Source organism: Gossypium raimondii, chromosome 1 (assembly GCF_025698545.1).
Source record: "Gossypium raimondii isolate GPD5lz chromosome 1, ASM2569854v1, whole genome shotgun sequence".
In the NCBI taxonomy this organism is placed as follows: domain Eukaryota; kingdom Viridiplantae; phylum Streptophyta; class Magnoliopsida; order Malvales; family Malvaceae; genus Gossypium; species Gossypium raimondii.
In genome coordinates this window covers 29914596-29932300 of record NC_068565.1, presented here as the reverse complement: position 1 = coordinate 29932300, position 17705 = coordinate 29914596, and the positions used below count along the sequence as shown (strand labels likewise).

The window sequence follows — 17705 nt, the reverse complement described above, 5'->3', positions numbered from 1 at the left end:
ATCTCTCAAGTGCTTGGCATTCTCTTAAAGATCTACACGGTGGTTGTGTTTCTACAACAATTACTTGTTCCTCAATTCTTTGTGGAACTTACTGTTGTTCTATCTCTGGTTCAGTGGTATTTTGTGATTCTCGAATTTCTTCAAGTGCAATATTTTTCCCGCTTCCTTTTCTATAAACAAATTCTCTCTCTAGGAAGACACCAATCTGAGCAACAAGTATTCTGTTCTCATTGGGATTAAAGTATCCTTTGGTTTCTTTCGGATACCCCACAAAAACACACTTTTTAGATTTGGGTTCAAGCTCAGTAGACGTCTGATGTTTAACATAAGCTTCATGACCCCAAATTTTCATAAAAGACATACTGGGACATTTCCCAGTCCATATCTCATATGGCATCTTTTGAACCGATTTAGATGGAACACGATTTAGTGTGAAAGCAACTGTCTCAAGTGCATGTCCCCAAAAAGAAGTCAGCAGATCATCATGACTCATCATGGATCGAACCATGTCTAACAAAGTTCGATTTCTTCTCTTAGAAACTCCATTCCATTGAGGAGTACCAGGAGGAGTAAGTTGTGAGACAATCCCACATTGCTTCAAAAGATCATAAAACTCTAAGATCAAATACTCCCCACCTCGATCAGATCGAAGTGTCTTGATAGTTTGCCTAGTTGATTTTGTACTTCATTTTTGAATTCCTGGAACTTTTCAAGGGACTCAGACTTATGGCGCATGAGATAAACATACCCATATCTATGGAAATCATCAGTGAAAGTAATGAAGTAGTGAAATCCACCTCTAGCCTGTGTATTTATTGGTCCACATACATCAGAATGTATTATGCCCAATAAATCACTAGCTCTTTCACTTTTACCAGTAAAAGAAGATTTAGTCATTTTTCCCAATAAGCAAGATTCACATACTTCAAATTGTTCAAAAACAAATGAATCCAAGAGACCATCTTTATGGAGTTTGGATATGCATTTCTCACTTATGTGGCCCAAACGACAATGCCATAGATAAGTTTGATTTGAGTCATTTATTTTAGATCTTTTAGTATTTATGTTGTAAATAGGATTCATTTGATCTAAAATATAGAGCCCATTAATAAATTGTGCCGAACCATAGAAAACATTATTGAGATATAAGGAACAATAATTATTCTTAATAATTATCTCAAAACCAATTTTGCCTAAACAAGAAATTGATAAAATGTTTTTAGTCAAACTGGGCACATAATAACAATGCTCTAAACATAAACCAAGTCCACTAGGCAAAGATAAATTATATGTTCCCACAGCTAATGCAGTAACTTTTGCTCTATTTCCAACTCGTAGGTCCACATCTCCTATAGCCAAAGTCCTACTCCTTTGTAGTCCCTGTACAAAAGTACAAATGTGAGAACCACAACCAGTATCTAATACCCATGAAGTAGTAGTTGATAAATTAATATCAATAACATAAATACCTGAAGCAAACGTTCCGCTTATTTTGGCCTTCTTGACTTCCTTATGATAGATAGGGCAGTTCCACTTCCAATGTTCAGTCACACCACAATGAAAATAGTTTCCTTCCTTAGCCACCCCACCTATAGGTTTCAATGTAGCCTTTACTTTTCCAGGCTTGGGCTTACCTTTGCCGTAGGGCTTTGTCTGAACTTTGGCCTTTCATTTGCCCTTGTTATTACGAACCATCAGTATAGGCTTGGGTCCAACATTTTTCATGTTGCCTTCAGTAGTTCGTAACATACTGAGCAACTGCGGCAGAGGCTTATCAATTTCATTCATATTGAAATTAAGGACAAACTGGTTGTAGCTATCCGGCAATGATTGCAGAATAACATCAGTGGCCAACTCTTGGCTCAATGGAAACCCAATCTTAGATAGGCTTTCAATATAGCCAATTATCTTAAGGACATGAGGTCCTAATAGGCTTCCTTCAGCCAGCTTACATTGGAATAGGGCCTTAGAGATATCGAACCTCTCTTGCCATGCTTGCCCATGATAAAGTTCTTTCAGGTGTTCAATCATTTCATAAGCAACCATGTCCTCATGCTGCTTCTGAAGCTCAAGATTCATAGTGGCAAGCATAAGACATCCAACGCCTACCATGTCATCGAGATGATTCTTGTAAGCATCTCTATCAGCCCTCGAGGCATTAGCGGGTGGTTCGTCAAGAACCGGTTGTTCAATGACATATAATTTTCGTTCTTGTTTGAAGACAATCCTCAAGTTACGGAACCAATCAAGAAAATTCAAACCATTCAATTTGTCCTTCTCAAGGACCGATCGCAATGAGAGTGTATTAGTGTTTGCAGCCATAATGTATCTACAACAATAAAATATGCATGTGTAACTTTATCAAATTTATATCAATCATTAAAAGGAATTTATTAAAAGATGTTCCCACTATTTTATTACAAAATTAATAACCCTCATATATTAGTTTCGGAAAGACTTTCTCAAAAAGTACTTCAAGTGGGTTAAGGATCCATATTTCACCTTCTCTTAAGTTAGCTTTGGCTTTACTCTCAAGATTATGGTTATCTATGTAAGCAACACTTGCTAATTACATCATATGTAACTCCTAAAGTTTGGTGAACAACTCTTGTTCTAATCATCTTATGATTTATCCAAATTACTTGCCTCTAGGTTTCTAATCCTATTAGAATAACCTAGTTAAGTCATTAACCAATTTTAACCAGCGAATATCACTTGTTTATTCTTCGCGTTTAACCAAGATAAATACTAGTACTTCGCTTTAGCGTAACCTACAGATTGATCGAGGCCTTAACGAGGGCAAAATTGGAAGGCTATATTGACTTAATATTTTAATAGAGGGATTTTGTTAAGGTTGTTCCATCTCACCAATTATGGTTTACCTTAGTCCATTTAGCTATTTAATTCATCTCATCATTTAATGTGGTTCATTATTATCAAATTTTAACATATTTAAAATTTGGCATGCTTTAGACATCCATAGCATCTCATACATGATCAATAAACAAACAAATAAATGCAATAGTTATAGCCCATAAACTAAGGTGGTGCAACCCAAGCTAATGGGAGAACCAAAAGGAAACCTGAAGGTGTAAGCCATTTCACAAGCTATCAATCCACACTAGTTGACCCATCTTCCTTCTCGTCTAGCCCACAACAACTCTTGCAAATTACAATATGCAGAAACTCGTTTTACATACGAGGGAGTAAGATGAGAAAGAAATACAAGAGAATAGTAGTAAGGCACGATACGCAGGCCGTATTTATAAAATTGCTACCTTTTTATCAAATGGGTTATTGGGCTATAACTATGCATTCAAACACCGTGCATGTCAATAATAGCATAGATAATACAGGGAACTGCCACGGTAGAAGAAGGGGGTACGGGGGTGGAGCCCCCGCGATATGGAGCAAGGGTGTGGGGCGGAGCCCCCGCGGTACGAACTACATACCCCATTCTAATGAAACCTCACGATTTGATAGCTTTTATCTACAGAATCATGTTTTTAGGATTTTAGTCCTTGAGGTTTCATGCTAGAACAACCCTTGTTCCACTAACCAATTAACTCTTACTGGAAATTGTAAGCACTACCGCACCATTACAGATCTGTTAACACTTAACAGTAATAACATTAAACTGAATAGGCCATAACACCATGATTAACATTTAATACATTGTCAAAAGGAATGGTTATCAGGTTACTCTTAAACGATTTCAACAGTCGAAAACGTAATAAAAATTGAAGCATGCATCTCACACAATTGCATCACCCAAGTATTTAAACCCGAGTACGTATCACACAAGTGGCTCTAATACCACTGTTGGAATGCTGGCACCCTTACGGCATAGTAGAAAATAAAAACATTCGACGATCTTAACTATGGATCCATGAGTGAGGAACTAATCGGGGTGAAATAAAAGATTCGAAATTACCGAATCTTTATTATGAGTAGACAGCAACGCCTCTGCAATGAGTAATCTGATCTACTATCGAACCAAGCCGCAATCTATCATGACTCCGGCCTCTATGTAATCCACCCAATTGATAATGAATGGAAGGAATCCCCAAAACTATTTTGGAAAAAAACTTTTCTTTGACGACTGCTAGACCCTAAGCAAAGAAAAATGAGATTTTTATATCTATTTTTAGGGTTTCTAGAAATTAAATAAATATAACTATGTTTTAAACCAAAAATTATAATTACATTAATTATAATAATGATTTCGGTAAACTATATATTTATTTGAATTTATATACTAACCAAATTCATGTTCTCATTATGCGTACAACAACCTTGTACATAATGTGTTTGATATTTGATTATCCAATTAACTTAATTCTATAATTAATTTAATTCAAGCGACAACCAAACACAATACCAACTATGTTTTATTCCATTCATTTCAACTATAGTGTGTGACCTTGTAGGTTCTTGTAACGTTAGCAGTAATACTAGAACGATTCCTATGTTACAAACATTGAGTGACACCTAGCAAGGCATCATTGCTACCTAAGTCACAAGAAATCATGATTCGATATAACCTTTTTACGATTAACCTTTTATGCAATAATCTTTAAGTCTTTTATCTCTGGATTGGACACAAGTCATGGAATAGTCACACTTGCATAGTCCATTCCATGTTCCTTGATATCTTAAGTAGACTATGATATACAAATAAGTATGACATCTCATATCAGCTGATTTGAGCATGGCCATGCATTTCTAGTCTCACTTAATCAAGTGGCCTAAGATATTATTCTCATTATGTAGGAGGGACTTATCCTATATCCATCAACCATATCCCTCTACATAGATCGTGGTATATCCAACATTAGCCTTTATAGAACAACCAGTTACGGTGTACGTTTGACTACATCAAAATATACAACTCACGATGTTGGGATTATGATGATCTCAAGTTTGAGGATCATATACATATTAATCACTATGAGTAATGTTGTGACAATTACATAATAATCCAAGAAACATACTCATAACGGGTCAGTCCAATATGTTGTTCTCTAACACACATATTCATGCATCGATTTTGACATTCCATATCAATTACAACTCTTTATCACCAATCAACTACATGTTAGTCTTAATGCATATTGTTGTCCTATCCAACAATAATACTTGACTAAGGACATTTTAAGAATAATCATATTACTCTCATGACATTATTATAAAATAGTTTATTTATATACATAGAAAAGAAACTGAAATAATAATGGCAACGCCTTATATTAATAAACATGATAAATTAAGTATGTTATTACAACCATCTCATGATTGATCTTTGGGCATACTCTAACAGATTTGAGATGTCATACTTATTTATATATCATAGTCTACTCAAGAGATCAAGGAACATGGGATGGACTATGTAAGTGTGAATATTCCATAACTTGTGTCCATTTTAGACATAAAGGACTTAAGGATTAATGCATGAAAGGCTAATCACAAAAAGGTTATGTCGAATCATGACTTCTTTTAACTTAGGTAGTAATGATGCATTGCTAGACGCCACTCATTTTTTGTAACATTAGAATTGTTCTAGTATTACTACTAATGTAACAAGAACCTACATGGTCACACCCTATGGTTGAAATGAATGGAATAAAACATAGTTTGTATTGTGTTTGGTTGTCACATGAATTAAATTAATTATAGAATTAATTTAATTGGGCAATCAAATATCGAACATATTATATGTACAAGAATTTTATACACATAATAAGAACATAGTTCTATTAATATATGAATTTGGTTCGTATATAAATTTAAATAAATATAGTTTATCGAAATCCTTGTTATAATTAATGTAATTATAATTTTTGATTAAAAATTATTATATTTATTTATTTTTATTATGTTTGGATAAAAAATTTATGAATTATTTTTCATTTTATATATACCAATCATAAAAGGGTGAGAGTGTTAGAGTTTAAAAAAACCCTAAAAGGAAATATTTGCTTGTGAGGTCTAGCGGTCATCAAGTAAAGAATTCTCCAAAAACAGTTTTGGAGATTTCTTCCGTTCATTGTCAAACTGGGTGGATTAGGTAGAGGTCGGAATCATAAAAGGTTTTGGCTTGGTTCGATAGCAAATCAGAATTCTCATTCCCGAGGCGTCGCTGTCTACTCAGATTGAAATTACGGTAATTTTGAAACCATTATTTCACCCCGATTCGTTCCTCGCACATGGATCAATGGGTTGGACAGCCAGGATTATTTTTATTATTTTTGTTGCACCATAGGGGTACCGACATTCCAATTGAGTCCAAGGTTTGTAGAACCTTATGATGTTTATGAAAGGGTTGGACCAGTGGCGTAAAACTAAGTTTTGCCTCCTAAATTGTCAAAGATCCACAACGTATTCCATGTATCAATGTTAGGAAGATATAGATTCAATCTTGATCATGTGGTAGAGATTGAATAACTTTACGTTGAACCAAACCTGTCCTACAAGGAAGAACTTGTCTGTATTTTAGCCAGAGAAGTTAAAGAGTTGAGGAATAAAAGAATCCCCTTGGTTAAGGTGTTGTGGAGAAATCATAGCACTGAAGAAGCCACTTTCGAAAGAGAGAGCCTAATGAAAGTTGTAACATCCAGCTCAGTGAAGCCCTAGTGTTTGAGCTTTATTTATAGAAGTAAAATATGTAGAGTAAGTTTTAGATTCTCGGTTTCCTCTTCCTATTCTTATAAACTTTCATAGTTTTCTGATGAAACGATCTAAAAGGTTTAACTTTTTACATTATAGTTCAAGACACTCCCGAAAGCTCTTAAGATAAGGGTAAATGTCCTATTGAGTAACCTAGTTATACTTTTTTGGTGAGTTCCTTCTTACTACATGTGTGTGTATGCTTTCATTTCTGTTTGGTTTAAGTTAAGTATACCTATCCTGTGAAAATGAAATGTTTGTCCAAGTGAGACAGAATTTTTTTTCAATAGTTTGTTTTGATATGTCTGTGTGAAAGATATAAGGGTCGTTCTTTGTGCTAAGCCATTAACCCCCTTTTCGATTCTCAAATGAACCACATGGTTTGAAAGGAAAAAGGAAATTAATTCATGGCAATGCCTTCCATGAAATGAACAATGAACTGGCAAATCGCAATACATGAAAATGGTTATGTAGCCTCTGGTAGGGCAAGTGCTATTGCAAACCAGATTGACAAGGCATGACAAAGGAAAGAGAGACGAGCAATGATATGACTCTATATACGGAATAGGGTTTTTGGCTAACAAGAAGAAGGTTGTCAGTATGACTACATGGGCGTAGTGTACAGGCCAAATGTAGTGTTCGATGTATTATCTATATGTGTTTGGTATTCACCAACTAGTGAATTGTGTGACTGTGTTCAGGTGGAAAGGCTTACTTGAATTGTATATTATTATTGAATTGTTTACCTTTGGAACTCACTAAGTTCTTCGAACTTACTTAGTTACCTTTCTTTGTTAGGCCTGCTGGTGAAGTGTAACCTCCCAAACTCGGCCTAGACATTATGGCTAGATTGAGAAGGATACATTAGCCACAGAAATGGCTAAGCTAACTTATGTTACTTTTTGAATACCTTAAATAAGCTTATTTTAGAGAAAACCGTAGTTGTACTTTGAGTTAGCTTAAAAGCATTCATTCATTAGGTCGTGTATACTTATGATTCATTTTATTATTGATAGTGTTGTTTTAGAAAAACCATTTGTTTCTTATTCTTCTTTAAAAACAAAATCGATGTTAGACTAATGCAACGGAAAAATCATTTTCAAGTCATTTTGAAAAACCTAGTTGCCTTATTGATTTGTTTTTCAAAAAAGATTCGTTTGCAATACAGCAGAAATTAGGGAACAATGTTAAATGTTACTTAAGCCTAATATCAACCATTTTTCGATTATTATGCTTGAGTAATCTATGTATGCAAAAATCTCAAAAGAAAAGTTACCAAGCCACAGACCAGAAATAATTAAAAACTACAAACCAAAACCAATAAAGACTTAATAATGCTTTTTAAGAATAGTATGAGATACAAGGTGATTCTCTGAATGTCGAGTCCGGTCCTAATTTCGAGGTTGACCTGAAAAGTTAAACACTATTGGTGGGTGAGCTTATGAAAATCTCGATGTGAATCAAACAGTTATTTAAATGAACATAAATATAAGATATAGTGAAACATATTAGCATTAAGAGAAGAACACAGAACCATCATAGGAATTTCATATCATTACATAGTCATTATCAATTTCGATGTCAAACGGTGTATGAGCATAGGTCATTATTCATTCGAGTAACAATCATTAATTTCGATACCATTCTATACAACAAAATACAATATGTAGCATAAATCAATAACATTCGAATATTTCGTGCACATGATGCAATGCAAAAAGGTTCCTACGCATACCATCTGCTACACACTATGAGTTCCTTAGAACCCATCTGCAAAACTCCAATGAATACAAGCATTGATCAATGTGGTAAAACAAATAAATAACAATAATACAATAAAACTATCAAATAAAAAATAATGCAATATAATCACCAATCCCCTCGGTACTCCAAATGTAGTACACTGGCTACGAAAAAATGCGAACTTAATATGCCATTGGTACTCCACGGAACTCCTCTATTAACCACAAAATCTCAACCCAATGCATATGTAATATGTCACACAGTCTCATATATAATCATATCGCAATACTTTTCACATTCATTTGACATGCTCAGCATGTCCTCACAAATCACATACTTTCAATAAATGTCCTCACTAATCACATACTTTCAGTAAATGGAAACAGTGTTCCAATCTTTCAAATTACCGTTGTGTTGGTATCAATCAATATCATTCAATTTCACATACTTTATGGATTTTCATTTTGCATAAATAACACCATTTTCAGTACACAATATAACAAATATCTCATACGTTTAAATCATACATAAGCTTAATATCTCAATATATTATATCTTTCAGTCAAACATTCTCATATCTCATAACGTAAATATGCAATTACAAATTCAATCAAACATTCATACTATCAAACTAGCAATTTTGCCAACATGTCAATCTTTTAAGGCTCAGAACATACCTGGTTTGACCACTCAAAAAATCAATAATTTGGCTATTAAGCCAATCCAATAAGCAAGATAATTTATCAAATATAACATGGTATTTAATATTTTCAAAAAATTTTATGAGTTTATGGCCCATACCTTATTTTCGCTTCCTCGCATCACACTAGGAAATCTTCCAATTTTCCTTAATAATTCCTAAATGAACCTAAACCAAAATTCAATATAAATTCAATAAATTTAACATTAAACTAGCCCCCAAGCACCCACTTATGAGTTCAAACCAATTTTTGAAATTATAACTATTTTATGAATCCAAACTAGTGGGATTCCTTACACTGCATCGATGCGAACCGTATGTACAACCGTTCTTCGCCTCTATGGATGGTTTGGGGTGTTTAGGTCAGCAACTAATTCAATAATATACTAGAAAATAAATAGCTAATTAATGATTAAATTTCTTCATTTCATCAATTCATAACCTTTACCCAACAACTTTGTCAAAATAACAAACTAGTTATCTTTAATTGCACTTACGCTTCACAATTTGTGGGATCCGATTGGCTAATTGATCAAGAACGTCTCTACCTAATTAACATGTGATTAAAGACTGATTATTAGGGTTAAATAAAATAATTTAATGCTGGAAAAATATTTGCAAGACCCCCCACTACCACCTGTGGTGGCAAAAATTAAGGTTGAATTTTAAAACAGTTTGAATTCTCATTAAAATCTGGAAAAATACCTTTGAAATCATTTAAAATCATCCAAATTTCATATTTGGAAATTTTTGTTTTTAATTGACAATATTAATCAAGAAATTGAAGTGAAAAGAGATCTTACCCAAGCTAGTTGAGAGACAATGACACTTTCTTAGCAATGTTTGGGATCGATCTTGGGGTTCAAGATTTCATATTTGGGGCTGATTTATATGAGGATAAATGATAGCAATAGAGTAAAGGATATGGTGCATAATCTTGATGCAAAAAGAAAAAGAAAGACATGGTAAAATGGGAGGTGTAGGCGAAAGAAAGAAAATTAAAGAGAAAAGAGGAGAGAGAGATAGTGAATGGCTAAGGTAGGGAGAATTTGAATTAAAGGCTGAAAAATACAATAAAAATTTGTATTTATACTTAGGGTTCAAGGGTATGGATGACACACAAATTAAAAAAAAAAGATTTTACAAAATTTAATTATTTCGCAAGGGAAATGATTCTAACTTGGAACCTCATTTAATTTCCATACTTCCTCATATTTCTTTTCTCATTCTTCAAATAATTTTGTGATATTTATTTTAAAAACAAGGCATGTCATATACTAGGGTTTAAGGCAAAATTTTCAAAATAATAAAAATGATGCAAGAGAAGGGATTTGAACTTGGGTTTCAAGAAACGTTTCACTAACACTTAACCAACAAACCGATACATCATTATTTCCTAAAAATGTATACATAATCTAAAAAATTAAAGCATGACCACTCTCTCTCGATTTACAAACTCGATTCAACTAACCCCCAATTTTTTGGATGTTACATGAAGTAAAGGTACGTCCAAAGGCTACGCTAGAGGATAATCACCGCCGTGAGATTTCTAAGTATTTTGTATTATGTATGACATGAAGGTGTTGTCATGACTATGTCTTTTTTAAGAATAAACTTTGTATATTTGAGCTTTTGGTTTTGAAACTGTAGATCTGATGAAAATTCAGTAAAGTTATTACATTTTATATAAAGCCCAAACTTATGTAACTTTGATTTATCAGTGTTTTGTGTCTCTTACAAATATATATATGTACATGAGTAATCTTGTGATTGAGTTGTGATTTGCGCCCAACATGGTTTTGAAGAAATAGTGATTTTAAAGTAGTGACGCATCATTCCTGGGTCCTTCTTAAGAATTAAGTTTGAGGTGTTACAGGTTTTGATTAAAGAGATGACGTCAGGAGGGACCAAGCCAGGAATGCATCAAGGTGGCAGTTCGAGTTGCGATATTATGCAACAGAGGACACTATAGGAATATGGCTTCTAGTACTTTAGGTCATGAGAAGTCCGTCTTTAACAAAGTTTTAAGTTGTAGCATCACATGCTGCTTTTGAAAATCTGATGTAATTATTAAATATTCTCTTTATAAATCTTTTGTTTTGAGAACAGTAAATAATGAAATAAGAAATATGTTTTGAATGGTTTTACACTTGTTGTAAAATTTTTTCTAAGTGTTTGAGTTTTGTAACACTTGATATTCGGGTCTGGTAATTCAATTCGAGTATAGGGTGTTACAAAATCAACCCAAAAATACAGGGAATCAATTTGTTCTCAACAATTTAACATGACAAGGCTCGAATGCCACTTGTAAGAACCGTAAAATTCTTGTACAAAACTTAATAAATCAGGATTTGTCATGTAAAATCATCAAGAACAAAACTAAATGCAAAAGCGTACCTGAATAAATTGATTTCTTGGAATCTTCGATATTGGTGTTTTGATCTTCCAAATTAGCACACAAGTAATTCAGAGAAAGTGACTATCATTTTTGTAAAGATGGGATGTTAGAAAAGTGACGTATATGTAATTTGGAAACCATAACTCTAATATATAACTTTTGCACATTAACCTAATTTCTAATCACCCATCATCAATTAGAAATTAATTACTAGAGTATTTACATAAATTTGACCCATACTTTATTTAATAACTAAAACCCAATAAACCTTAACCAAATTAGATTACTTTTAATTTGGACTAACTTTTATGATAGTAAAAAATAACATGTAATTACTATTATTATATATGTGATGTCCATTCTTTCTAACAGTTGGAACCTTGAGTTCTTACCTTGATTGAAGCTTTGACCTATCTTAGTAAACCACAAAACCTTATGTCTTGAATGAATATGGTGATGGTGGAAACCAAGAAGAAGGGGGTTTTTTTTAGTAAGATTTAATGGAGGAAACTTGGGCTTTTGGATGGAGTTTGATTTAAAAACAAAAGAGAGAAGAAATGGCAATGAGAGGAGAGGTTCTCACCTTCTCCTTGCTAACGCCGAAAATGCAACAAGATGGGTGAGAAAAATCTCACCTTTTTTTCTTTATTCACCATTTAAAATTTTGGCTAAAGTCTAAATTCAAACTCACTTAAAATGTGTGGTCCACATTAAAACATCTATTTTATTCACATCCAATGGCCATAATTAAAACCATTTTCACATCCAATCCCCATAATTAAAACCAACAGTATAATATTTTATCATTATAAGCAAAGCACAATTTCATGTAAAAATAACTAATATACCATTTTGATTGTAAAATTTCACTTTAACCCTTTTCACTTATTATCTTTTTGAGTCCTTAAACTTTCATATTCATTCAATTTAGTCCCATCAGAATGGCCATAGCCCTAATGCATATTTCTTATCATTCTCATGCCAAAAGAATCATTATTATCTCATTTTCTTTATCTGATCAAATTTCACTTTAATCCCTACAATTTTTCAATTTTTCAATTTAGTCCATTTTCTAATATTTCAAGTTCTCCTTCATGCTCCCTACAAAATTTGAATTAACTCCATAAGAATACACTTTTAATAACTATTTTAAAATTTCCCTGGTTTTTATTGTGTACTTTTCTGAAATAATACTATATTGTACCGAAAATTTTGGGATGTCCCAAAATATAATACTATTTATTATATTGTTGGTTTTAATTATGGCGATTGGATGTGAACTTAAGCTTCTCGCAAGGAACCGTAAATTTTCCTTTTTTTATTGTATACTTTCCTGAAATAATACTTGGTTGTGTTTTAATGTCTCAAGATATGATCATTTATGCAAAGGAGTTCGGTTCTGCGAGAAGCTTGAGTTCAATTGCAAATTAACGTCTCCTACTTTTCAAAGCATATTAAAACACAACCAAATATTAGGTTATTAACGTTTTATTGTTCTTAACTACCTCGCATGAAAATTTTTTAAATTATTTCATGCTCGATCAACGACAACTTTCAAAAACCGATCAATGACAATCAAAGTTAATCAAAATAATTTTAATAAACCTCATTATTCTTATAAATTTTTAAAACTTTTAACAGTTTTCATAGTTTTAATTTTTTGTAACTTTATATATATTAAAATTTTTAATTTGTTTAATTTTTAGATTTTTATAATTTAAAAATTATTCGTTAATATGAGATAAAAATAAAATAATCTCGCATTAGCAATTAACTACTCGGGAGCACCATATGGGTGAATGTTTTTTTACCTTTGGTTAACTAATTATCATGTCAATTTTTAGATCCAAAACTAACCTTAGAAAAGGAAGACAAACAGTAGTGGCTAAATTTATCATTATTTAAACCTATAACATAACACTTAGATATCAAACGTCAATGGATTATATAAAGCACTATACATAATGCTTTGTTATTCTCGTACGCAAGGCATGATATTGGTGGTCTTTTGCCAATTTACGATTTAAGTAGTGCATGAAAATACCTAAACTCAAAGCAAAAGAAACATATCACCGTATAAAGCAAAGCAAACGTTCGAAATCTTCGAGAAAATAACAACGATTCGATTATAGCCTTCATGCCCTCTATAAAGAATACCATCCATCAAAGTACAAAAGAAAAAAAATCCTTCAAGTGCGCCCAAGGCCTAGCTAGCTCACCTTAACACCCTCTCTCTTTTTATCCCTTCTTCCTCTTACAAATCATATTGCGATGACCATCAACATTTAACGTTAAATAATCCCCCTTTACTTCTCTTTCTTTTCTTCTTTTTGTTTATTTTACACCATCCTTTATGTCCTAGATATAAGTCGAACAATCAATCATGGGCGGAGGTAGTTCTTTGCTGTTTAGAACTCTGTTTGGAACACTTATAGTTTTGGGGTTTATCTTGGGTATATCAGTTGGGTTCCTAAAAAGTGAAGGAAATGAAAAGAAGACAACAATAACGAGTGATGATCATCAGTCATCGACAACGACGGCAAAGGTGCAGCACGAGGAGGAGCAAGTGAAGGTATTAGGTCAAGGAAAGTCAAATGTGGCGCATCCGAAGCAGGATCTCAACTACATGAGCAAAAGAAGAGTTCCAAATGGACCAGATCCTATTCACAACAGGTATCAACTATCATTTGGACTAAATTATACATTAGATATATATATCGATTATATGGTATTCTATTTGTATATTATTAGATGTGAGCAAATGCTTCCTAAATATTTTATAGTTTATTTGAATAGCAAGTAAGGTTTACATGGATATAGTTTTTCTCTAACAGTTCGTAAGGAAAATTTCAGTTTTGGTATTTTCCTCAAAACTCATTTTTTTCCTTTCCAATTTTTTGAAGTAATAATTAAGTTCTAATTTTGCAAGCTCCGGTTTCCATCCCACTTACAAACAACTTAACTTTTAGGAAAAAGTTAACTTTTAATTTTCTTATAATCTTGGGAACTTATTCTACACATTGATATCTATTAATTTTTCTTGAGATCATATTCATATTCATATTCATATGCATATGTATATGTGTATATATTTATATGGATACACATTATAATTGACTGTTACATTGAATCTTAGTGTACATTTCCTCCGGTATGCTTTAATCTCCAAGCTTCCCCTTTTTTCCGTCTCTTAATCTTTGCTTGTCCAGTGCTAGCTATGAATAGCATGAAGCATTTACAAAGTCTTTACCTAATTAATAAACTTTATATCATGGTACTTTTCTTTTTCTTTTATAGTAATAGAAATCTGCAACAAGCCCTGTTCTTTTTCTTTTGTAGTATCACAAAGCAAACTATCTGATTAGCAAATCAATAGAACTAAAGGCTGAACAAGCGTATAATATAGTAATATATATATTTATAATATATATAAGAGGTCGAAAGACTCTAACATGGAAGTAAAGGAATGAATTGTAATGCTGAAATTTAAACTCAAGTCTATTGCGTACAAAATTTTTAAAGTAGCATGTTTCTTTTTCACTAGAGAAGTTGCCACTTGAATGCTTCTTTATCTTTTTGAATGATCTTTTGCTCTTTTTGACAGGCGAGCTGGCAACTCGGGACGACCGCCGGGACAAGTCTAGGCATCAAAGTATGGGTTTGGGAAGTTTCAAATCTGCCAAAGTGCTAAAAGACCGATAATGTGTGACCACAAAAGCCAGCATATTTTATGCAGTATATCTTGTATGTAATTTTTTTTTTTTGGGGGGGGGGGGAAGGAGTAGGACTATAAAATTAATATTGAAATATATTTGAAATGTCCAATTAAGCTTGCAATGCATGCATGTTCTTTACTAGAAAGACTTATTGTGGAGAGTGAAGTGCTGGGGCTGTGGTAGAGGAGTAAACAAATGGAAGCTTGTTCCATACTACAAAATATGCTCATCAAAAGCATCTAGTAAATCCTTTTGTATCTACTTTTTAAGTGTTTCATAAAAGGCAATATTTTATTAATTGGTTACTACATCTTTTTTTGAAGAGATAAAAAAAGAAGTTTATATAAGATAATGCAATTTTAAAATCATTCAATTATCAATCTAATTAAGAGTATCCATTAGAGTAATTTTTTAAAGATACAACAAATCAAGGAATAGACATATATATACTCATGTATGGATTAATACTATTCAATACACAAACAGTGTATAATCCTATATACGATTTCTTTTAATGACGCAAGCATACCTCATTAAAAACTCTTTAACACTTTATCAAAAACTTTAAAAATTGAGTACAAATAATTAAATTTTTAACAGGTATCATTGTGTTGTTAACAAAGTATTGAATATAAATTATATATATATATGAGAGAGGGGGGGGGGTTAGTAGGACTGAGGAAGAGTTGATGGGATGTGGAAGTGGGGAAATATGTTGCTAGCAAATATGCATGTATGAGAGGACATGTACCAAAAATCTGTCATGGATCAACCTGTGCAAGCAGCGATTCTTCTGCTCTAGCTTGGGCTGGTTTTGTTTATTTAGCCTATTTGAGTTTCATTCTAGAAAAGGTGGGCATGAGTTCCAAAACTAAAGTGCATCCACCAATTAAAGGTGTTAAAGCTCCAAAAAGGAAAAGTTGTTTTACATATATCTTTGGGTGTTAGTCTTTTTCTCTTGATTCTTTTGGGACTGTTTTGGTCTTTGGGTCCATTCAAACTTGTAAACATGCAGAGGATGAGATTCCAATATATCGTGCCAATCAAAGCAAAACAGAATATATATATATATATATATATATAAAGAAAATCAAAAGAGACTACTCACGCAAATTTAACCTTTTATTTCGAACTCCATCTTGTATTTGAGATGCAAAGCAAAAGTAGGGTAGATTCAAATTAAGGCAATTACTGTAAAGAGAAAAAGCAAAAGGAGAAACATGCTTATATATGAAGCTTTTGCTGCATTTTGCATGCAACAGTGAGAGAGTCGCTAATCGAAATAAAAATCAGGATTACTTAGCCTAGCAAATTTGCCCTTACGATTTTCAAGGGTTGAATTAAAATCATAAAAACACTTTATTAAAAAGATCTATTATGTATAAAATATTTATCTAAAATGATTTTGAAGTGCTTCAAATTCTTTTAACATTTTGGAGACACGGGATTGATCCTCCTGGCATAGGATCTTCTGTCTCAAAAAATATGCGCATCTTTTAAATATTGTTTTTATCTTTTAAATATCCGCATCTTCTGTCTCAAAAAATATGCTTGTCACAAGCAACAATGTATGACACACGGCCGTGCGGCAAACTATGTAACATCAAAATGACCATTTTTCAAATGATGTAATCCAAAAATTTACACATTATAGAAACACAAGTTTAGGTGCATTTTATCATGCCTAAATCACTTCATAAACTCAATTCAAAACATGATATAATACATCCTAGTAGTGCCTAACCAATATTCCATTATGTTATTATCTCATCCAAATATTAAACATACAACTTAACTATTCATACAAGCATAAATAAGCATCATTGTGCATTTTACCATAAATACCTACCAAATTTTACATTTCTATCAACAAAAATATGCTTTAATATGAACCAATATTGACCATATATGTCATAAGCAAACAATTAAACTTAGAACATGTAAAGTTCATCTAAACCTCAATTTCAATTCATCCATTCATGATTCAAGGCATATCATATAACTAATAAGCAACCATTCATGAAAACATTACCATTTCATAATTTTTTTTCATGGATCAATGATAAGCACACATCCAAAGGCATGTTTAAACTATTCATTCCATCAAACATGCTAAATAACCTTGAAGAACACATAACATATAGACCATATAAATCACATTACAACATTTTCCACATAATCCCAAAATAACCTATGTACATGACATATAACCATTCAAAACATAAACTATAGTCAAGAACCAAAGTACCAACATTAAAGATTGACCAAAAATGAATCACCTATATAAATGCCACAAAATCAAGTTTTAAACAATAGAAAGACTACTGAATCAATACTGAGATAGTGTGAACTTCGGATGATCTGCTTAACGTGTTCCACAATCTAGCAATTTATAGGGAAAGGTAAAAATAAACGAGGTAAGTATATACAAGTCTTAGTAAGTTCACATGTATTAAACCAAGTAACTTACTTCAGGTTATAA

At 32.5% G+C, this 17705-nt stretch overlaps 1 protein-coding gene across 1 annotated transcript; it reads left to right on the top strand.

The window, feature by feature from the left end:
• The first annotated feature begins 13558 nt into the window (after nucleotides 1-13558).
• On the top strand, nucleotides 13559-15521 carry LOC105785555 (CLAVATA3/ESR (CLE)-related protein 25). The gene is made up of 2 exons (XM_012611660.2): nucleotides 13559-14180; nucleotides 15112-15521. Exons 1-2 carry the CDS (start codon nucleotides 13891-13893, stop codon nucleotides 15149-15151), a joined length of 330 nt encoding a protein of 109 aa, XP_012467114.1. The 5' UTR covers nucleotides 13559-13890; the 3' UTR covers nucleotides 15152-15521.
• The last annotated feature ends 2184 nt before the right edge of the window (nucleotides 15522-17705 follow it).

Coding starts and splice junctions, on each gene's coding strand:
- LOC105785555 (XM_012611660.2), top strand. CDS start 13,891: ATGGGCGGAGGTAGTTCTTTGCTGTTTAGAACTCTGTTTGGAACACTT. Junction 14,181..15,111: donor CCAGATCCTATTCACAACAG/GTATCAACTATC, acceptor TCTTTTTGACAG/GCGAGCTGGCAACTCGGGAC.